This window comes from Eptesicus fuscus, chromosome 5 (assembly GCF_027574615.1).
Source record: "Eptesicus fuscus isolate TK198812 chromosome 5, DD_ASM_mEF_20220401, whole genome shotgun sequence".
Classification (NCBI taxonomy): Eukaryota; Metazoa; Chordata; class Mammalia; order Chiroptera; family Vespertilionidae; genus Eptesicus; species Eptesicus fuscus.
In genome coordinates this window covers 66164478-66184838 of record NC_072477.1, presented here as the reverse complement: position 1 = coordinate 66184838, position 20361 = coordinate 66164478, and the positions used below count along the sequence as shown (strand labels likewise).

General features: G+C 54.6%; 1 protein-coding gene across 1 annotated transcript; it reads left to right on the top strand.

Moving 5' to 3' along the window:
* The first annotated feature begins 285 nt into the window (after positions 1–285).
* Positions 286–9959, top strand: DLL4 (delta like canonical Notch ligand 4). The gene is made up of 11 exons (XM_008143016.3): positions 286–715; positions 825–1094; positions 1598–1655; positions 2696–2962; positions 3391–3451; positions 3533–3663; positions 5395–5564; positions 5734–5953; positions 7087–7792; positions 8295–8403; positions 8934–9959. The coding sequence occupies exons 1-11, from the start codon at positions 650–652 to the stop codon at positions 8937–8939; spliced, it is 2064 nt and encodes a 687-aa protein (XP_008141238.1). The 5' UTR covers positions 286–649; the 3' UTR covers positions 8940–9959.
* Positions 9960–20361: the final 10402 nt, after the last annotated feature.

Below are 20361 nucleotides of genomic sequence, written 5' to 3'. Positions count from 1 at the left end.
TCGCTCGCTCACCTCCCGTCCCATTCACCCCGGCCCTCCTCCTATTCTCCCACCGCCCGGGTCTCCGCGCTTAACTCCGCGGTTGCGGAGCCCTGGTCTCTCGGCACGCGCAGAGCTGGGGGACCCAGGGGCTAAGAACAGCACGGATGGGCGGGGACCTGTGCCTGACTGGCTGGCGGGGAGGGGGAATGGCGGGGGCGGAGGCCCCCTCCCGGCGGCGCTGAGGCTGTAGCAGTTAGAGGCCGGGAGGGGAGGGGAGAGTGACAGGCAGAGAGGAGAGGAGCCAATGTATATAAGGAAGGCTCCCGAGCGCGCAGGTTTCAGTAGCGGCGCTGAGCGCAGCTGGGATCTCGAGGCCGAGAGCGGCAGCTCCAGCCGCCTCCGTGCAGTGCACCCGGGCACCAGCCGGCTTGCAGCCCCCGGATTAGCCAGAGGACACATCCTCAACGCGGCCGCCGCCCCGCCGCCCTCACCTGGATTACCTACCGCGGCCATCTGAGCGGACCTAGCGGGAAGCCGAGGCAGGAGGAAGACTCCGAGCGGAGCCTGGCTTTTCAGAGACTCCTCCGCGGGTGGACGCACGGGGAGGCGGCGTCCCGAACCGAGCCAGCGTCAGGGCGGGCGGGTGGAGAGAGCGACGCCCCAGGGAATGGCAGCCGCCTCCAGTAGCGCGTCTGGTTGGGCGCTACTGTTGCTGGTGGCACTTTGTCAGCAGGTAACGTCCCGCGCCCCCTTCGCCCCCTCCCACCGCGCTCTGGGCCGGAGCCCGGGCGTCCGCCGAGCTGACGGCTCCCCTCCCTCCTCCCCTGGTCCCTGTGCAATAGCGCGCGGCCGGCTCCGGAGTCTTCCAGCTGCAGCTGCAGGAGTTTGCCAACGAGCACGGCGTACTGGCCAGCGGGCTGCCGTGCGAACCCGGCTGCCGGACCTTCTTCCGCGTCTGCCTGAAGCATTTCCAAGCGGTCGTCTCGCCGGGGCCTTGCACCTTCGGCAGCGTCTCCACACCTGTGTTGGGCACCAACTCCTTCGTCGTCGGGGACGACAGCAGCGGCGGCGGACGCAACCCTCTCCAGTTGCCTTTCAATTTCACCTGGCCGGTGAGCACAGCCTGGGCGCACTGGGCGGTCACGCAAACCAAGAGAAGGGGGGGGGGGGGTTCCCCGGATACCAAAGCCTGCTCCCCAGATTTCCTTGCTCTCCTACAAAACAAAACAAGGGGCGTTCTCTTCTGATCCTTTCTTTCGACTCTCTCCTGGGACCTCATCCTTTGAAAGGCTCTCACCAGTCTCCCTTTCCCAGTTCTACAGCCTCTCTTCCCCCAGTTCTTGGGATGTGGTTTTTATCACCCTCGTGCGTCCCCCGCCTCCGAAAGGTTCTCGTGTACATTCCCCCATCCTTCAGCCCTCCTCCTACCCGGGGTTCTCCTCTCGCCTTTCGTGCTCGCGCGCGATGCTGTGCGCAGACCCGTTAGGCTGACCCGGGCGCAGTAACTGTATCCCGCAATTAAATTAATTAAACCGGCTGCCACAAGGCACCCCACCACCCCCGTGCTCATCTCGCTATCTCTCTGTCTACCCCTCCCCCTCCATCCGCTTCCCAGGGTACCTTCTCACTCATCATCGAAGCTTGGCACGCGCCTGGAGAAGACCTGGGGCCAGGTGAGTAGCTTGCTCCGCTGCCACAGGGGGGCGACACGGCGCAGCGCCGAAAGAGTTAACCTGTAATAATAGGCGGGGGAAGTGCGGGGTGAGGGGGGTGGGGGGCCGGACGCCTAGCTCGGCCGGGAGCTGCGCCCCGCGCTGGACGCTCGGATTCCGCCCGCTGCCTGGACTCTGAGCACAATTGCGTTTCCTGCGGGTTATTTTTGGCGTGGGAACGCGGGGAGCACGGCGGTGAGAAAGGCCGAAGCTGCCAGCGCCGCTGACGGGCCCCTTCCTGTATTTTACACCTTTCGCGAATTCCGCTCCTTTGGAAAGGGAATAATGGCTTTGGGATGTTGTTCTGACACAGAGGAAAAGGATATTTCAGCAGCACAACAATTCTCACTTTGAAAAGGAAAAAGAAACGCATTACCCATCTCTGAGGGCAGAACCCCTGAATGGGCACCCGAGGACCCCTTGCTCCCAGGGTCCTCTCTACACAGAGAGCTTTTCTTTTTCTTTCTTTCTTTCTGTTTTTTTTTTTTTTCTTTTCCATTTTGACCTCTTTTCCTCTTTCCCCTGCCTATCTGCTTCCAGAACACTAGGATATCTTAACATCCTTCTATTGTCCCCCTTTTGTTTTTTTAAATATTTTTATTGATTTCAGAGAGGAAGCGAGAGGGGGAGAGAGAGAGACAGAAACAGCAATGATGAGAGAGAATCATTGATGGGCTGCCTCCTGCAAGCCCCTTACTGGGGATGGAGCCCGCAACCCGGGCACGTGCCCTTGACTGGAATCGAACCCGGGACCCTTCAGTCTGCAGGTTGTTCTCTCTCCACTGAGCCAGACTGGCTAGGGCTATTGTCCCCCTTTTGGGTAGTATCAGGCCCCCTGCACATGCACACACACAGGGCAGCTATGAAGTGGGACCCTTGGGTTCCGTTGGACTGTGCTTGCTGGCAGGTGGGGGTCATCTGGACAACGGGTTTGATCCAGCAGTTGCTGGCACCCTTGGGGACAGGCTGCCCTTCCTTGACCTGGCCCTCTGCCCCTTCAGAGGCCATGCCACCAAACGCGCTCATCAGCAAGATCACCATCCAGGGCTCCCTAGCTGTGGGCCAGAACTGGTTATTGGATGAGCAGACCGACCCTCTCCCAACAAGGCTGCGCTACTCTTACCGGGTCATCTGCAGTGACAACTACTATGGGGACAGCTGCTCACGCCTGTGCAAGAAGCGCAATGACCACTTCGGCCACTACGTGTGCCAGCCAGATGGCAGCCTGGCCTGTCTGCCGGGCTGGACTGGGGAGTACTGCGAACAGCGTAAGCAGCCAAGCTCTCTGCCGCTTGCCTGGAGGGGGGGGGTCCCCTGAGCAAAAAAAAACAAGACAAAACGGTGTCTTCTCCTCACAGCCTGCCTGTCTCACAGAGCAGATCTGGGCTGCCCACTCGCTGGGCCTCAGGAACAGCTGGGGATGCTTAGGGCAGGCTTGGGCTCAGAACTCCCTCTTCTGGGAGCTCCTCCCCATTGTGCCAAAGCCTGTAAGGACCCCATTATTGCATTCCATCCAGCCTGGCTGCTCCTTCCCTGTGCCACCGGTGCCTTTTAAGACACCTATGGCTCCTCTGAGAGGCCAGGAGTGGGACGTGAGCCCAGGAGAGCTGGGGGCACCCCCAAGGCCAGGAGAGGGAGAGGGGGCTTCAGAGGCCTTGGCATCCCACCCTCACCCAGCGCTGTTTTCTTTTCTCAGCTGTCTGCCTTTCTGGCTGTCACGAACAGAACGGCTACTGCAGCAAGCCGGCCGAGTGCATGTGAGTAGGGGACCGGAAGTGGGAAGGGGACATCCCTGGGCCAGGCCCTCAGCTCACCTCAGCTTCCCTTTGGTTTCGCAGCTGCCGCCCAGGCTGGCAGGGCCGACTGTGCAACGAATGCATCCCCCACAATGGCTGTCGCCACGGCACTTGCACCACCCCCTGGCAATGTACCTGTGAGGAGGGCTGGGGCGGCCTGTTCTGTGACCAGGGTGAGTGAGGGCAAAGAGAGGGTGCGGAGGGGGTGGGAGAGATGGGCAAGGGGTGGGAACAGAGGTATCACCTGGGCCCTTCTTACGTGGTGACCGCTCAGCTGGCTTTCCCCTTACCCTTCAAGGAGCTTGGGGCTTTCAAGGACCTTTACAACCGGCCTAGAATAAGATGGGAGTGCGTCTTCCCCGCTGCTGAGGAGGCAGGGTGGCCTGAGAAGCCAAGAGGGTGACAATTGACGGCATGGAGGCTGCACTCATACATTCCAGTGAGGCCATGCCCTGGCGGGTGTGGCTCAGTTGGTTGAGCGTGGTCTCAAGCACGGCGGGGTCGCAGTCAGGGCACATGTGCGGGCTGTGGACTCGATCCCCAGTAGGGGGGGCGTTCAGGAGGCAGCCCATCCATGTTCCTCTTTCATAGAGGTTCCTCTTTCATAGAGGTTTCTCTTTCTCTCCTTCCCTCTCCTTTCCTCTCTCTCTAAAATCAATAAAAACATTTTTTAAAAAAAATTCTAGTAAGGCCAGATAGAGAGAGGGATGCTGGGCTTAGTTCCTCTTTCTACCTCAGTTACCTATTAACCCCCTAAGTGTTTGCTTACCTGCCGGGGCTGTTTGAGCAGTTCTCCCCTAAACAGCTGCCTGGTGAGGTGTGCCCACCAGCTGCCTGGAGGCTGTGCGAGCTGGGCCTCTGGGTGGAGTGACATCTAACTGACTTCTCAGTGTGGGCAGGAACAGTCGCCCTTGTTCATCCTCAGTTGCACTTGCCAGGCAGCTGCCTGAGCCCACACTGTCTCTTCCTGGTGTTTGGCGGGTCTGGTCACTCCTCTGGCTGTACTGGGGTCTGCCAGCTCCAACTATGGAGGAGGGAGCCTTTATCTCTTTCATCCTGGGAGCCAGCTGCAGCATGTGCCTCCCATTTTCAGGGGCAAATGGGGTGGCTGCTGCCATGGAAACACCGGCACACGTCTGGGTAGGGTGGGCAGAGGGCTTGCCAGGATAGAAAGAACTTGCCCAGCCCCTGACTCGCTGGCAACAAGGGCTTGGAATTCAGCCCCCGTATTCTTTGTGGGTGTGTTGCTTTCTACCCCTCCCCACAGACACACACACACACACACACACGCACACGCACACACACGCCTGCCCATTCTCTTTCCTCTGCCCACATTTGCTCACAGGTGACACAGTCATATACTCATCACATGCAAATACAGCCCGCACAGTCCCAATATTTGTTCTGTCTGGTTCTCCCTCCCTGTCCTTCCCAAATAAGAAAACAAACACTTACATTTCAAAATACCCTCATAATGAATTCCCCTTAAAAAAAAAAAAGCTCTGTCACTACCTATGGTGGCTCTCTACCATTTCCACCTGTTTAAGCGGCTTATCTCAGCTCCCCCTCCTCCATGAAGCCTTTCCTGACTTCCTCCTAAACATGTGGCCATGCCGTCCACTCCTCTTCCTTACCTACATGCTACCCTACCTGCCGGTGTTTGTGAGCTTACCTGGCAGGCAGTTGTCACCTGTGTTTTTCAACTTTGACTGGTTGCACTGGCCAAGTATGCGTCAAGGTGCTGCAATACAGGACTCATTTGGGGAGGAGGAAGGGTATCTGGGCCTCGAAGACTGAGTTGAGACCTCTGGGCCCAACATAGGCAGTGAACTTACGCTGCAAGGAGCCTGGGGGTGGGGATGATTCTCTGGCTCTGCTCAGCTGGCTGGTTCCTGTCTCCGCAGATCTCAACTATTGCACCCACCACTCCCCGTGCAAGAACGGGGCCACGTGCTCTAACAGCGGGCAGCGGAGCTACACCTGCACCTGTCGCCCAGGCTACACTGGTGTGGACTGTGAGCTGAAGCTCAGCGAGTGTGACAGCAACCCCTGTCGCAATGGAGGCAGCTGCAAGGTGAGGCCCAGGCTGGCGCAGGGAGGCAGAGGTCTGGCCAGGTGGTTCCCATGCATTCCCACTCCAGGTGGCCATAGGCAGGCAGTGTGGGCATGTGGGAGCTAACCCCCAGCCACACATCCCTGCCCCCAGGGTCTGACTTGGGCCCTTTTTTCTGGTGTCTCTCCAGGACCAGGAGGATGGCTACCACTGCCTGTGTCCCCCGGGCTACTATGGCTTGCACTGTGAGCACAGCACCTTGAGCTGTGCTAACTCCCCTTGCTTCAATGGGGGCTCCTGCCGGGAGCGCAACCAGGGGACCAGCTATGCCTGTGAGTGCCCTCCCAACTTCACGGGCTCCAACTGCGAGAAGAAAGTGGACAGGTGTACCAGCAACCCGTGTGCCAATGGTGCGTCCCGTTGTCTTGCTAACTCGGTACACCAGCCCTGGGGACAAGAGAGCCTTCTGGGGAGGGAGAGTCAGGCGAGGAGAGAGGCCTTGTCTGTCACTCCAGGCAGGCTGACCTGGGTGGTGACGAGCTTGCTGGATCAGCTGGGTGGCTTTGGAAGGGGAGCAGGTTAGCAGTGGGTGCAGACCTTAGGAGAAGGAGTAGAGTATATCCTGAGTGGCTTCTGTTCCTATTCCCATCGGAGCCCTGTCCCTGCTGGGGTGGCCTCTAACCCTCCTCGGGAAGTCCTGGGCTAGAGAAAGGGACGCTGGAGGCCTCCTGTCCCTCCCCCGGGGAGGCTGGGGAGGCTGGGGCCCTGCTCCTGAAGACCTCGCCTTGCCGCATGGCCCCATGAGCCTGGTGTGGCACAAGGCACCTAGAATGTTCAGCATCTTTTGGGATGCAAAGCATGCTGGGTATCTTTGTCTCCTTGGCTTCCTGGTGACTTTCCTGAGGCAGGTGGACGTACTGTGCCTGGGGGAAGCCCCAGGAGCTGGAAAGGAGTTGGGAGGGCTGAGGCGGCGTCTGCTGTCTGGCTAGTCCCTCAGTGAATCCCCTGGAGCCACAGTTTCTTCGTCACTGAGTGGGACATATAATACCTGTCCTCTGCCTTTCACGTGGTTATGAAGATCAGATGAAACAATGATAATTACATTCGATTGAACATTTACTATACACCAGGCATGTGCTCCTGCCCTCATGCATCATCTCACCTAACCCTCAGGGATCTCCTGTGGAGGGGACAGCATTATACTCCAATTTAACAAACAAGGAAACTGAGGCTTAGGAGAAGGTAAAGCAACAGGTGCCAGATCCACAGCTAGAGTCAGCTAAGATTCAGACCCAAGCTCATCTGGCTGATTCTACCGTAAAGCTCTGTGAGATGCTAGTAATTTTTATACATGAGCCCATGAAGGCGTAGCAAGCAGGGTCACCTCAGCTCCAGGTCTCAGACTCTTCATGCAGTGTTCCTCAGAGTGGGAGCTGTGACACGGGGCAGAAGGACCCCAGCTCGCTCCTGGGCGGAGCACTCACCCTGTGCACCAGAGGGGCTCGCAAGCGATCGCTGACTTGTGCCCTGTGTGTGCCTACAGGGGGCCAGTGTCTGAACCGAGATCCGAACCGCATCTGCCGCTGCCGCCCCGGATTCACAGGCACCCACTGTGAGCTCCACATCAGCGACTGTGCCCGCAGCCCTTGTGCCCACGGCGGCACCTGCCACGACCTGAAGAACGGGCTCGTGTGCACCTGCCCCGCCGGCTTCTCCGGCAGGCTCTGTGAGGTGCGGACACCCGGCGGCGACGCCTGCGCCTCAGGACCCTGCTTCAACGGGGCCACCTGCTACCCCGGCCGCTCCCCCGACAACTTCGTCTGCAACTGTCCCTATGGCTTTGTGGGGAGCCGCTGCGAGTTCCCTGTGAGCATGCCACCCAGCTTCCCCTGGGTGGCTGTCTCCCTGGGCGTGGGGCTGGTGGTGGTGCTGGTGCTGCTGGGCATGGTGGCGGTGGCCGTGCGGCAGCTGCGGCTTCGGCGGCCGGACGACAGCAGCAGGGAGGCCATGAACAACCTGTCAGACTTCCAAAAGGACAACCTGATCCCCGCCGCCCAGCTCAAGAACACAAACCAGAAGAAGGAGCTGGAAGTAGACTGTGGCCTGGACAAGTCCAACTGTGGCAAACAGCAGAACCACACATTGGACTATAATCTGGCCCCAGGACCCCTGGGGCGGGGGACCCTGCTGGGGAAGTATTCCCACAGTGACAAGAGCTTAGGGGAGAAGGCGCCCCTGCGGTTACACAGGTGAGCAGCACCTGGAGGCCCAGGGCCTGGCCACAGACCCCTGCGTGGCCCTGCCTGGGCTCCCTCAGGACAGGCCGGAGGCTGGCACCAGGCCTTGGACGGCTCTTTAGCAAACGGGGTTTTGCTACTGATTTTCCCACAAAAGCTCCGCCAGGGGTCTTTGTCCCTCCCTCACATTCATTCATTCATTCATTTACAATGTCAAGTGCCCACATTGTGTCTCTTGTGACTTCCAGCTTTCTGTCATGGCTTGCCTCTAGCGGCAGTGCTGGCTTTCGCCAGGCCTGGACCCTCTGATATGATTGGGGGTCCTGTGGCTCTCTTAGGGGCCTGTTCCTACCTGTCCCCCAGGCTAATGTTGGGCATCCCCAGTCCCTGTGTCTTCTCCCAGAGCCACTCCTGCCAGTGCCCTTTGGCTCTGCAGGGTCCAGGTTAGTGCCCCCCCCTCTCCCCCCGCCCTCTCCCCATACCGCCCTCAGCGACCTGTCTTGTGTTCCCTTAGTGAAAAGCCGGAGTGTCGGATATCAGCGATATGCTCCCCCAGGGACTCCATGTATCAGTCCGTGTGTTTGATATCAGAGGAGAGGAACGAATGTGTCATCGCCACAGAGGTGAGTGCTGGGCTCGCCTGCCCTTCCGGCATGGCCTGCCTGCCTTTCGGGGATGGGAAAGTGGCCTGGGGACTCTTGACCTCAGGGGCCCCTTCGGGGTGGGTCAGGACCCTTCCTTGGCAGGCCAGGTTCAGGGGCTCTTGGGTCCCTGCTAGTCTCGTGGCAACAGAGGGTGTGAAACAGGAGCCGTGCTGGTGAGCCCAGCCTGGTCTCTTCCTGCTGTGTGAGTGCTGGGCTGGGCGGCCGTGGCACCCGGCCAGCTCCCGGGCGCTGCTTCCCAGCTGCTGGTGGGTGAGGGTGGTTGCCTTGTGCCTCCTGCCCCTTCTCCCTGGCTTCCTCCATTGGCCCCCTTAAGAGCACAGGCTCCCAGGCATGTGCTTGTGCTGGGACAGAAGATCAGGGGGGCCTGCCCTACCTTTCCTTCACCCCATCTGCCCTATTGGCTTCTCCCAGGGAGGCCCAGGGCAGCCACGGAGGGAGGGCTCTGTACGCCAGGTAACCCACCCCCCCACTCTCCACGTGCTCCCCAGGTATAAGGAGAAGCCTCCCAGGACATTCCAGCTTCGCCCAGCAGCTGGACCTTCCTTCTGCATTGTTTACATTGCATCCTGGATGGGACATTTTTAATATGCAACGTGCTGCTCTCAGGAGGAAGACGGAATGGCATGAACTGGACAGACTGTGAACTTGCCAAGAGATGCAGTACCTTCCACACCTTTGGGTGTCTGTCTGGCATCAGATTGGCAGCCGCACAGCCAGGGGAACAGAGAGGAGGAGGGGTGCCACTTGGACCTGCCCTGCCGGCCGTGGCCTTCAGAGGGCTCCTTTGGAGTCTGGCCTGTTTTCCAGAGGGCGTGGCAGTGGTCCCGTAGGGCCTGGAGCTGCGGCGGCCTCCACTGGCATCTGTGTTTCCAAAAGTGCCTTTGGCCCAGGCTCCATGGTGACAGCTGGGTCCGAATCAGAGAGGAGAGAGGAGGCCAGTCAGGGCAGGGCCATCCGTGGGCCAGGAAACCACCAGGTGTGGCTGTTGGCAGGGGTTGCCCTGCAGGTGAGGTGAGCACCCAAAGTGGGAGGAGCACTTTCTGCCCACGTGCCTTCTTCCTAACACCACCCAGCCCCTCCCCGGGCCAGGCCCACTGGGCAAGAACGTGGGTCAGCCTTACCTGGCCTCTACAGCCTCTGGTTTTGGGGGCCTCTGGGCGCCGGTGAGCAGACAGGTGGAGGGCCAGCCAGGGGTGCCAGGCCCAACTAGGGAGCTCAGGGCAGTGATGTTGGAAATGCCAGGAGGGAGAAATTGGGTTGTCACCACCCAGGCCCTTTCCTCCCTCAGGCCCATTCCTATGGCCTTGAGTCTGAGCTCTCCCCATGCCCACTACTGCCCCTAGTGGATCTTCAGAAATCAATAATATGAGTTTTTATTTTGTTTGTTTTTTGTAGTTTATTTTGGAGCCTAGTATTTCGATAATTTAAGAATCAGAAGCACTGACATTTCTACATTTTATAACATTATTTTGTATATAATGTGTATTTATAATATGGAACAGATGTGTATAGGAGTTTATTACTTCTCGGGTCCTGTCTTTGTGATGGCCGAGCGGGAATCCTGTCCCCATCCTCTCCGATTCCCCTTCCCATACTGCTGCCAGCTGCTCCACCAGAACCCCTGGGCCCTCTGCATCCACTTGGGCCTGGCCTGCTGTGCTGCAGGCTCTGGTCCCCTCCCAGTCCTGGGGAAGCCTGGCCTCGCCCATCTAGCCCCCAGCCTCGGCCAGCCTTCCCTGCCTGACGGTTGGAGGCTGTCTGTGGCTCTCCGTCCTCATGCTCCCAGCACTCCTTGGGTGATGTGCCCTCTGACCTAAATCTGTCCCCCTTTTCTCTCAAGTCTGAAAAAGCTCATGGGCTCCAAAGTCAGCCTGGGGGATACAGGCGTTTGGGGGAAGAGGACAATCCTGTCTGTTTCCCTCTTTTTGAAAGGATTCTGTTGTTGGGGAATGGAGTCTCTGAACCACGGTGACATCTGGGTCCTTCTTCCTGCCAAGGCAGGGTTTTAGATGGACTGGCACCCCACTCTTTCTTTCAGCCCCAGCAGGGCACTGGTCTTGGGGGAGGGGAGCTTTGCCTTGGCCTGTCCTCCTTGCAGCTGGACAAGAGAGCTGAGTCTGGGCACCTGGTCAGCAGGGAGGGGAGGAAGAGGGGAGGGTGGCCTTCCTGAGTCCAGGTTTCTCTGGCTGAGACACTAATGAGGGAATTGCCAGTCTCAACTTTATGCCTAGTTTCCTCTAAGGTGCAGAATGGTCCTAGGCTGCCACAGTCCTCTTTTTACAGCCACAGACATACCCCATGGAGAGCAAATGATGAAAAAAAGAGCCATTGACAAAAAGCTGAGCAGATGCTGCCAGCTCTCAGCCTGTCCACAGTCAGGCAAAATAGACCCACCAGATGCTCCCAATGGAGTCCCAGTATATGCAGTGCTACTTGCTCCCTTTTCCTCTTTCTCCTGCCACACACACAGCCTGCCTGCCCCTAATCTGGGTGCCTACGCCAGAGCCCAGGGAGCCAGAGACCGAGGCTCATCACACTCCCTGCACGCACAGGCTCCACGCCTCACTCATTGGTCCCTGTTCCCTTGTTGCACACACAGGGTATCAAACAGGAAAGCATTCAGGGAACCGTTCCCACAGCCTGAGCCGGCAGCAGGGGGAAGAACAACACGACCTCACTCTTCCTGCCCAAAATGAAACAGGAAAGCGGCTCCCGGACCCTGGGGGGCGGGGGGAAACTGGGCTGGGACACGCAGGCCAGATGACGAGGCTCCCATGTGGGGGACAGGTAGGACACCCGCAAGCCTGCACGTCCACACCACGAGGCTATGCTGGGCTGCACTGGCTGCCAGCACCTCCAAGAGCCCTGGAGAGGAGCTGGCTGGCTAAACCCACTCTCTGGCTCTGATACCCTAGACCAGTGGTCGGCAAACTCATTAGTCAACAGAGCCAAATATCAACAGTACAACGATTGAAATTTCTTTTGAGAGTCAAATTTTTAAAACTTACACTTCTAACGCCACTTCTTCAAAATAGACTCGCCCAGGCCGTGGTATTTTGTGGAAGAGCCACACTCAAGGGGCCAAAGAGCCGCATGTGGCTCGCGAGTCGCAGTTTGCCGACCACGGCCCTAGACAGAGAGCTGGGAGAGCCCACCACACCAGCTTTCTGGGGAAAGAGGTCTGGGCGGCTCCAACTTGTATCGGCGTGGCAGAAGGTGGGCCAGGCGCTGGGGGTGAACAGACCGCAGCGGAAGCCCTCCTCTCCCCAGGATGTCCAGGCCCCTTCCTGAGGGTCCAGCCCCTTCTCACAGGTCAGGCACCAAGGACCCTTCTGATGGAGCGCCCAGGTGCACGGGAGAGGCAGAAACAAGGCCGGGTGACAGCTCTAAGCTCCCTGTGGAGTACGCTCCATGGCTTAGCCAATGCCCATGTTTAATCAGCACGGGTGTTTCACAAGAGCATTCAGAGCGGAGCAGTTCCTTAACAGCCTGGAGGCAGCCCTGCCCACAGGATGAGTCTGACCCCACAGTGACCTCCAGCTCCGAGGACAGCTGCTTTTTCAGGGCCCAGTGGCTGGGAAACACCTGGATATCTCTGCAGGGAGGTGAGTCAGGAGACGCTGTGAAGAAGAAAAGAATGAATGTCTTTATCCTGCCTGCTCAGCCATGGTCCCCTCTGCTGCCACAGGGCCATGGTCAGACTGGTCAGGGGGTACAAGAAAGTAGTGGCTCCTACCTCCCCCATCCAGCTAAACTAAGCCATTACAGTAAACTCAGGTAGTATGGATACTCCACCTATGAAGGGGGCCCACAGGGCTCTCCCCTCCTTGCAACCCTCCCCGTCTTTGCGTGGGTCCCCAGGATCCGCGGACCCAGCCCCTCCTCACCCCCCACGTGGTCTGCCGCATTCCGGGAAGGGGGTGGAAGTGATTCACTCCGGGTGCTATGACTGTCCCTTCCCGCGGAGAGGATGCGCCTGGGAGGTCCCATCGGCCTTCCCGGGGCGGCCGCGCCCTCCTTCGCGTCCAGGGCTCCCGGTTCGACCCCGTGGCCTGGCCGGATCCCTTTGGACCCGGAGGCTCGATCGGCGGCGGAAGAAGGAGGTGCGGCGCGCCGGCCGGCCAGCCCTCCACCTGCTGTGGCCGCCCGCGCCCCGGAGGTCCGGGCTCCCCGCCCCCCCACGCTCTTTGTTACAGCTCCACTTCCTGTTTGTGGCCGCCGGACCGGGGCTCACTTCCCGGGCCGGGAAGCCGCCGAAGGCCGCGAGTTTCTCGCAGACTCCCCCGCCCTCTTGGCTCCGCCTCTCGCACCCCCAATCCCGCCTTCCCTCCGGCCTGAGAGCCCGCTCACCCCGCTGCTCCGCACTAGAGGGCGCTGCGTGGCCGCTGGCCCCTCCGGGCGGGGGTCAGCCCTTCGCGGTCCTGGGCCCATGGAACCAGCCCGGAGAGGGGCAGCTGGACACAAATTCAGTTTTCTTTCCTTTTCTTTTTTTTTTTTTTTAATATTCTTATTGATTTCAAAGAGGAAGGGAGAGAGAATCATTGATCAGCTTCTCCTGCATGCCGCCTACTGGGGATGGAGCCCGCAACCCGGGGCATGTGCCTTTGACCGAAATTGAATCCAGGACCCTTCAGTCCGCAGGCGGACGCTCTACCCACTGAGCCAAACCGGCTGGGCATGAATTCAGTTTTCCCCTTATGGTGCAGAGTTCCCTCCAGGCCCCGCACCCCTAGCAGAGGGAGTAAACTGGAGAGAGCGCAATGCGAGGCTTTCCCCTAAATATGACTCAGAGTGTCCAGAGGCAAGGCTCTTAGGCACACTCTGACCTGGCACAGCAGCCAGCTCCCTCCCACCTCGCGGTCCGCGGTCCGCAGTCCCCAGTCCGCCTGCCTTCTCTGCCACCAGCATCCTGAATGGGAGGGAATGGGGATGGCTGGACAGGGCCCCGGGTTTGAGTCGGGAGGCTGAAGCTCCCTGTCACAGCACCTGTTATTGCCAGGTGACTTGGGACAAGTCCTTGTAGTCCTTCATTCCGTCCACACTGTTTGAGCCCCCTTTATATGCCCGGCTTTAGCGGTAAAACATGGTCACTGCCCAAGGACGCCAACCATCTAGTTAATTATCCGTAACCTCTCAGAGGATGATAACACCTCTGGCACATTACTATGAGGTTGAAATGAGTGAGGGCCGTGGTCGGCAAACTGCGGCTCGCGAGCCACATGCGGCTCTTTGGCCCCTTGAGTTTTTAGCAAAGGCCGGCTTAGGAGTATCCTAATTGTACTCCTATTAGGAGTACCCTAATTAATAACGATGTACCTACCTATATAGTTTAAGTTTAAAAATGTTGGCTCTCAAAAGAAATTTCAGTCGTTGTACTGTTGATATTTGGCTCTGTTGACTGATGAGTTTGCCGACCGCTGACTAACTGTTAGGGTATGAGCAGCGAGTTCCCCCACTGAGTGGTTAAGTCTTCTCAAGCTATGCTAGCAAACCACAGGGTGGGGGTGGGCCAGGGAGGAGCTTGGAGTCTGGATGGATGGGCTCAGCAGTAGCCCTAGGACCACGGAGGCTGCTGAGATCCCAGGTTGCCTCCACCGTTGCTTCCCTTTGTGCGCCTGTCTTTAAGGAACACCACTAGTCCAGGTAAACCTCCTCTACTGTGGGCAGAACTGGAAGGGTTTTCCTGGCTGTGGGAGGGACAGCAGGGCCCCAAGTCCTCAAGAGTCTCCTTCCCCTTGGATATCTGCCACCTAAGTGGCTTTTGCCCCCTTTCCCCAGACCTCTGGGCCCTGTTACCTGTAACACTCCAGCTAAGAGCGGGCTCCGCCTGCTTCCTTCATCCCTAAAGACCCTCTGAGGCCACAGCACGGGGTCCAAAAAGCCAGCTGAGCCTATGGCCAGACACAAGGTAACTGGCACCTCAGGAATCTGGATTTAGCAGCAGGTAGGCTCTGGGCCCAAGCCAGCCTGTGTTATGGCAGAGGCAAAGCCCTGCCAGGCAGGGCCAGCCTGTCTGTCTCCTGTGAATTTTATCCTGGCTCAGGTTGGAGGAAAAGCAAGCCCTGGGGGTTGGCAAAAAGGCATGTGCCCCTTGGATTGCTGTCCCTTTTCCACAGTGGCAGGCATCTGGGCCAGGCCCAGTATGCTAGGCCCGGTGTGTTCAGTGTCACCTCCATCGGTGACTCCCTGCACTCAGCGTCCTCTTCTATCTCTCTGGTAAAAGAGATCGAGTGCATTCTAGGATCGCCTTCCCATTCTCCATCAGCCCTTGGGGGATGGTGCCCCAGCTGCTGTCATTTAAGGGGCTTCACTTTCTTGGCTGTCTGTGGGCCTCAGTGTTTGCTTCCACAGTCATAATTCTCCAAATGGGCTGCTTTCCTGGAATTCTTTTCTAAAGCCAGGTCCTATCATGCTGCAGCATTTCCATGGGGTTTGATGTTCATTCTGACCCTATGGCTATCCTCTCCACACCAGCCTTGTCCTGCCACTCAAATGCTCCCTACTGCAGTTCTCCTTAGCCCAGCAGCCGGCCATTTCCTGCCCTCACAAACCACACCTTCCTCTTTCCTTGGAGTGGGAGCAAGGCCTCACCGCATCATCCCAACCTTCTGCTGGAGCCCTGGCCCCTCCCCTTCCAGACAGAGTAGGCAGGAGGTCTGAGTAACTGGAACCCTGGCCACAATAGGTACCTGGTCAGGTCATCTTCCTCCCTCCCTGAAAGCTAGAAGTGGGCAGGGAGCCAGGTTTTTCCACCATCCTAAGAACCCTTCTGCCAGGACATGAACGAATCCTTACAGTCCCTGCTTTTGTGGGTGGGGAAACCAAGTAGCCTTTGTCCCTTGATCCTGGATTCAGCTGGCATAACCAGCAGAGCATCTGTCTTCTCCTCTCCCTCTCCTGAGGTGGACTGTATACTCTCTTTCCATCTGTTTGCCAGAGTATTGGTGGGACCTATGTCCTTCTTGCACATGGGCCAAGGCCTACGAACTCATGTATGTCTCAGAGGTCTGTGGAAAGTGTAGCCCTGCATAGATTGTGGATTATTTATTCTCTTAATTAATTTATTTACTGATTGATGGATATTTTTGAGAGAGAGAGAGAGAGAAACATCCATTTGTTGTTCCACTTCTTTATGCACTCATTGGTTGTTTCTTGTATGTGCCCTGACCAGGGATTGAACCTGCAACCTTGGCATATTTGGACAATGCTCTAACCAACTGAGCTACCCAGCCAGGGCCAATTAATTAATTTATTTTAGTGTCCCTCCCCTCAAGTATACACAGAAACCCTTTCTTTGCTCAAGCAGCTATTCTATTTATAGTGTCCTTGGGGGACACTATCACCCATTCTGCCTTTTAAAAACACTCCTTTAGCCCAGCTCGTGTGGCTCAGTGGTTGAGCATCGACCTATGAACCAGGAGGTCACAGTTTGATTCCTGGTCAAGGCCCATGCCTGGGTTTCAGGCTCGATCCCCAGTGTGGAGCATAAAGGAGGCAGCCAATCAATTATTCTCTCTCATCATTGATATTTCTACCTCTCTCTCCCTCTACCTTCCTCTCTAAAATCAATAAAATATGTACATATATATTAAAACACACACATTCCTCTAGTACCCTATTTGCTGGAACAATCTATGAATTGTATGGCAAGAATGAAGGGTGAGATAGCTGGAAGTTTCCTCCACGGAGTCAAAATTACCCCGATCACTTTCCTGACCCATCCAATCCTTGCTGAGAAGTAGGGTAAAGGAAAACACACACTCTTCTGTTCTCGGTGCTCTACTACAGCAGGTCCTCAAGTTGTCATTTTGTTCAATGCCGTTTTAACGCTGATGAGAATAAAAATATCAGTTCCTGGCTGGGCCACCATCTGTGTGGTTTCCATGTTCTCCCTATGTCTGCATGGGTTTTCTCCAGGTTCTCTGGTTTCCTTCCACATCTCAAAGATGTGCATGTGAGTTGAATTGGTGCATCTAAATTGTCTCCAGTCTGAGTGTGTGTTGTGTGTGTAGGGGGGTGCTCCTGTGATGGAATGGGTATCCTGTCCAGGGTTGGGTCCCCCTTGCACTCTGAGCTGCTGGGATAGGCTCTGGACACTCATGACCCTGAACTGGAATAAGTGGGCTGGAAAATAATCATCTCATTTGTTTTTGTAACAAGACAACCAAGGGGTCCGAGCTGCCTGTCACTACTTCAGCCAATTAAACAGAGACAGGGTAGAATCATATATGAGCATTTATTCCAGTAATGCCAGCAGTATGGGAGAGCAGCAGGTCATCCACAAAAATCTGCTCTGCCTCTCCCTATAAGCCAGTTGTTAATATTGGGTAGAAGGACCAAGATTATATGGGAAAGTAGGAATTACAGGCATGCGAAAGTAGGCACAGTATAATCATTACAGGTTACAAGTCCTGTGGGCTGGGGCAAGGGGGTCACAGAGGGTGGGCGCCTCCGGGCACCCTAAAACCAGATTATAGGCAATAGGGGCTTGGGGCTGTAAATAGTGGGTGCCTCTAGGACTACACTGTTTCAGCCACGAGGTTGTAAATCTTCCCATAATGATAGGCAGTTCTCAGGAAAGGAGGATGGACTGCATTCCTATGTTAGCTCCCATGTCCCAGGTATACAGCTCTTAGCCAGGTTAGAATGTGCTTTCTCTAATCAAATTAGAGCCATCATGGTTAACAGAGCATGATTAATATTTCTTATAATTGTAGCTGGTCGCTGGTCCCCAATATTCCATTTCTGCCCCTAACATTCCCCACTGCTTTTTCTATCATCTCAAATCTATGAGATTAGTTTTAGATGAGAAATCGCATCCTGCTGGACTGAATTTGCTTCTGCCCGGGAGGAGATTAAATATGGCAGTGGAGTAAGTGGATGCTGCACGGACATGCTCCCAGGACCAAACTGGAATTACAACTAAAATACAGAAAAACTTCCTGAATAATCAACAGAAGACTCACTGGAGAGAACCCTGATAACTGAGGACTGAAAGTGGAGACCGAATAGAGACTGGTAGGAGGGGCAGAAGAGTGAGAGGGCTGGCTGGGCTCCCACAGATGGCAACTGAAGTTCTGGAGAGATATTTCAGCTGTGGGAGGTTGCTTACTGAGAACTCTGGGGTATAATTCCCAAGCTTGGCCCCCCAGCAGAGAGCACCAGAACTGAGAAGGGTACCCACATAACATCCGGCTGGGGAAAGCAATAGGGTTGCTGTCTGACAGGGAGAGATGGCTGAAAATTCAGACACTCTCTTAAAGGACCAACACACAAAATCCCCTGTGAATAAAAAAGAAAAAAAATTCCCTGTGAAGCCACCTATCTTGTGCTCTGACAGAGGGAGAACAGAGTGGACTGGAGCTGTGTGAGCAGAAGCCAGGATTGGGGGCTCTGGGGTAAGAGCTCAGAAGGCAGACACCTGGTTTCCTGTGCTGAGTCATTCCCTCACACTGCAGAGGTCATCTTTCTAATGCAGACATTTTCTATATAGATGGCTTTGCCTGGGGGAAGACAGTTGACTCACCCTATTGGAAAACAACTTGCCCCAAGGTGCGGAGATTCTGAGGCCCAAATAGAGACTGAGAATAACAATTAGCCTCCAGGCAGAAGCAATTCCCCCAACCAGTTGAAAAGAATTTGTGCCACACCTATGGATGATTTCCTGAGGGCAATTGAAGACAGAATCTTATCAGTCTGTGGACAGAGGTGGTCTCTGGAGGCTTTGAGTCTTTACCTGATCTAATTAGACAGAAACAGCATTTGACACTATCCAGAACTAGAGATTGAGAGACGTAGCAGATCTACCTATTGCATAGTCACAAACCCAAATAGGCAGCCAAAATGAGGAGACAAAGAAACAATCCCCAAATGAAAGAACAAGAGAATTATCCAGAAGAAGAGATAAATGAAATGGAAATAAGAAGTTTTCTGATATGGAGTTCAGAATAATGATGGTAAAGATGCTGAACAGCATGAGAAAAGATATAGTAACTATGAAAACAGAAATAAAGAATGACATAGCACAAATAAAGAACATAATGGAAGGAATACACAGCACATTAGGGGAAGCTGAGGATCGAGTCAGTGAATTAGAAGACATGGTTGAAAAAATCACTCAATCAGAGAACCAAAAAGAAAAAAAAAAAACAATTGAAAAACAGGAGGACAGCTTAAGAGAGCTGTGGGACAATGTGAAACATAACAATATTCGAATAGCAGGTGTGCCAGAAGATGCAGAAAGGGAGAAAAGGATAGAGAACGTGTTTAAAGAAATAATGGCAGAAAACGTCCTTAATCTGGTAAAGGAAAAAGTCACAAAAGTTCAGGAGACACAGAGAACCCCAAGTAAGATGAACCTAAACAGGTCCACACCCAGACACATCATAATTAAAATGCCAAAAATTAAAGACAAAAAGAGAATCTTAAAGGCAGCAATAGGAAAGCAAAGTGTTACCTACAAAGGAGCTCCCATAAACCTGACACCTGATTTTTCATCAGAAACTCTACAGGCCAAAAGGGAATGGTGTGAAGTACTCAAGGTAATGGAAAGCAAGGATCTGAGACCAAGATTACTATATCCAGCAAGGCTATCATTCAAAATAGTCAAATAAAGAGCTTCCCAGACCAAAAATTAAAAAAAAAAGGCTAAAGGAGTTCATCATCACCAAGCCAGCATTACAAGAAATGCTAAAGGGACTGCTATAATGAGAAGAAGAAACAGAGAGAGAAACCTAGGCATACAGCATTAAAATGGCAACAAATAAGTACCTATCAATAATAACCCTAAAGGTAAATGGATTAAATGTCCAATCAAAGGTATAGGGTAGCTAAATGGATATAAAAACATGACCCAACTATATGCTGTCTACAAGAGACCCACTTCAGAACAAAGACATACACAGGATGAGAGTAAAGAGATGGAAAAGGAATTTTCCATGCAAATGGAAAAGAAAAAAATGCTGGAGTAGCAATACTCATATCCAACAAAATAGACTTCAAAATGAAGACCATTGCCCTAACCAGTTTGGCTCAGTGGATAAAGCATCGGCTTGTGTACTGAGGAGTCCTAGTCCCTTGGTTGTGGGCACATCCCCAGTGGGGGGTGTACGGGAGGCAGCTGATTGGTGTTTCTCTCTCATCAGTGTTTCTGGCTCTCTGTCCCTTTCCCTTCCTCTCTGTAAAAAATTAATAAAAAAAATATATATATATTTTAAATATATTTTATTGATTTTTACAGAGAGGAAGAGAGAGGGACAGAGAGTTAGAAACATCGATGAGAAAGAATCATCGATCAGCTGCCTCCTGCACACCCCCCACCGGGGATGTGCCCGCAACCAAGGTACATGCCCTTGACCGGAATCGAACCCGGGACCCTTCAGTCCGCAGGCCGACGCTCCATCCACTGAGCCAAACCGGTTCTGGCAATAAAATATATTTTTTTAAAAAGATCATCATAAGAGACAACAAAGGTCACTACATAATACTAAAGGGATCAATCCAACAAGAGGATATAACCCTGGTAAATATACATATATACACCCAACATTGGAGCACCTAAATATATTTTAAAACTTCTAAAGGACTTTCAGGGAGAAAATCGACAACAATACAGTCATAGTAGGGAACTTTAACACCCCACTGACTTCACTGCATAGATCTTCCAGACTAAAACTTAACAAGGAAACAGTGACTCTAAAGGATACACTGGATCAGACGGATTTAATTGGCATTTATAGAACATTTCACCCCAAAGCTGCAGAATATACATTTTTCTCAAGTGCACATGGATCATTCACAAAGATAGACCACATATTATCAAACATGTGGACACAAAAGCAGTCTCTACAAGTTCAAGATGAAGGAAATCATATCAAGCATCTTCTCAGATCACAGTGGAATGAAATTAGAAATCAA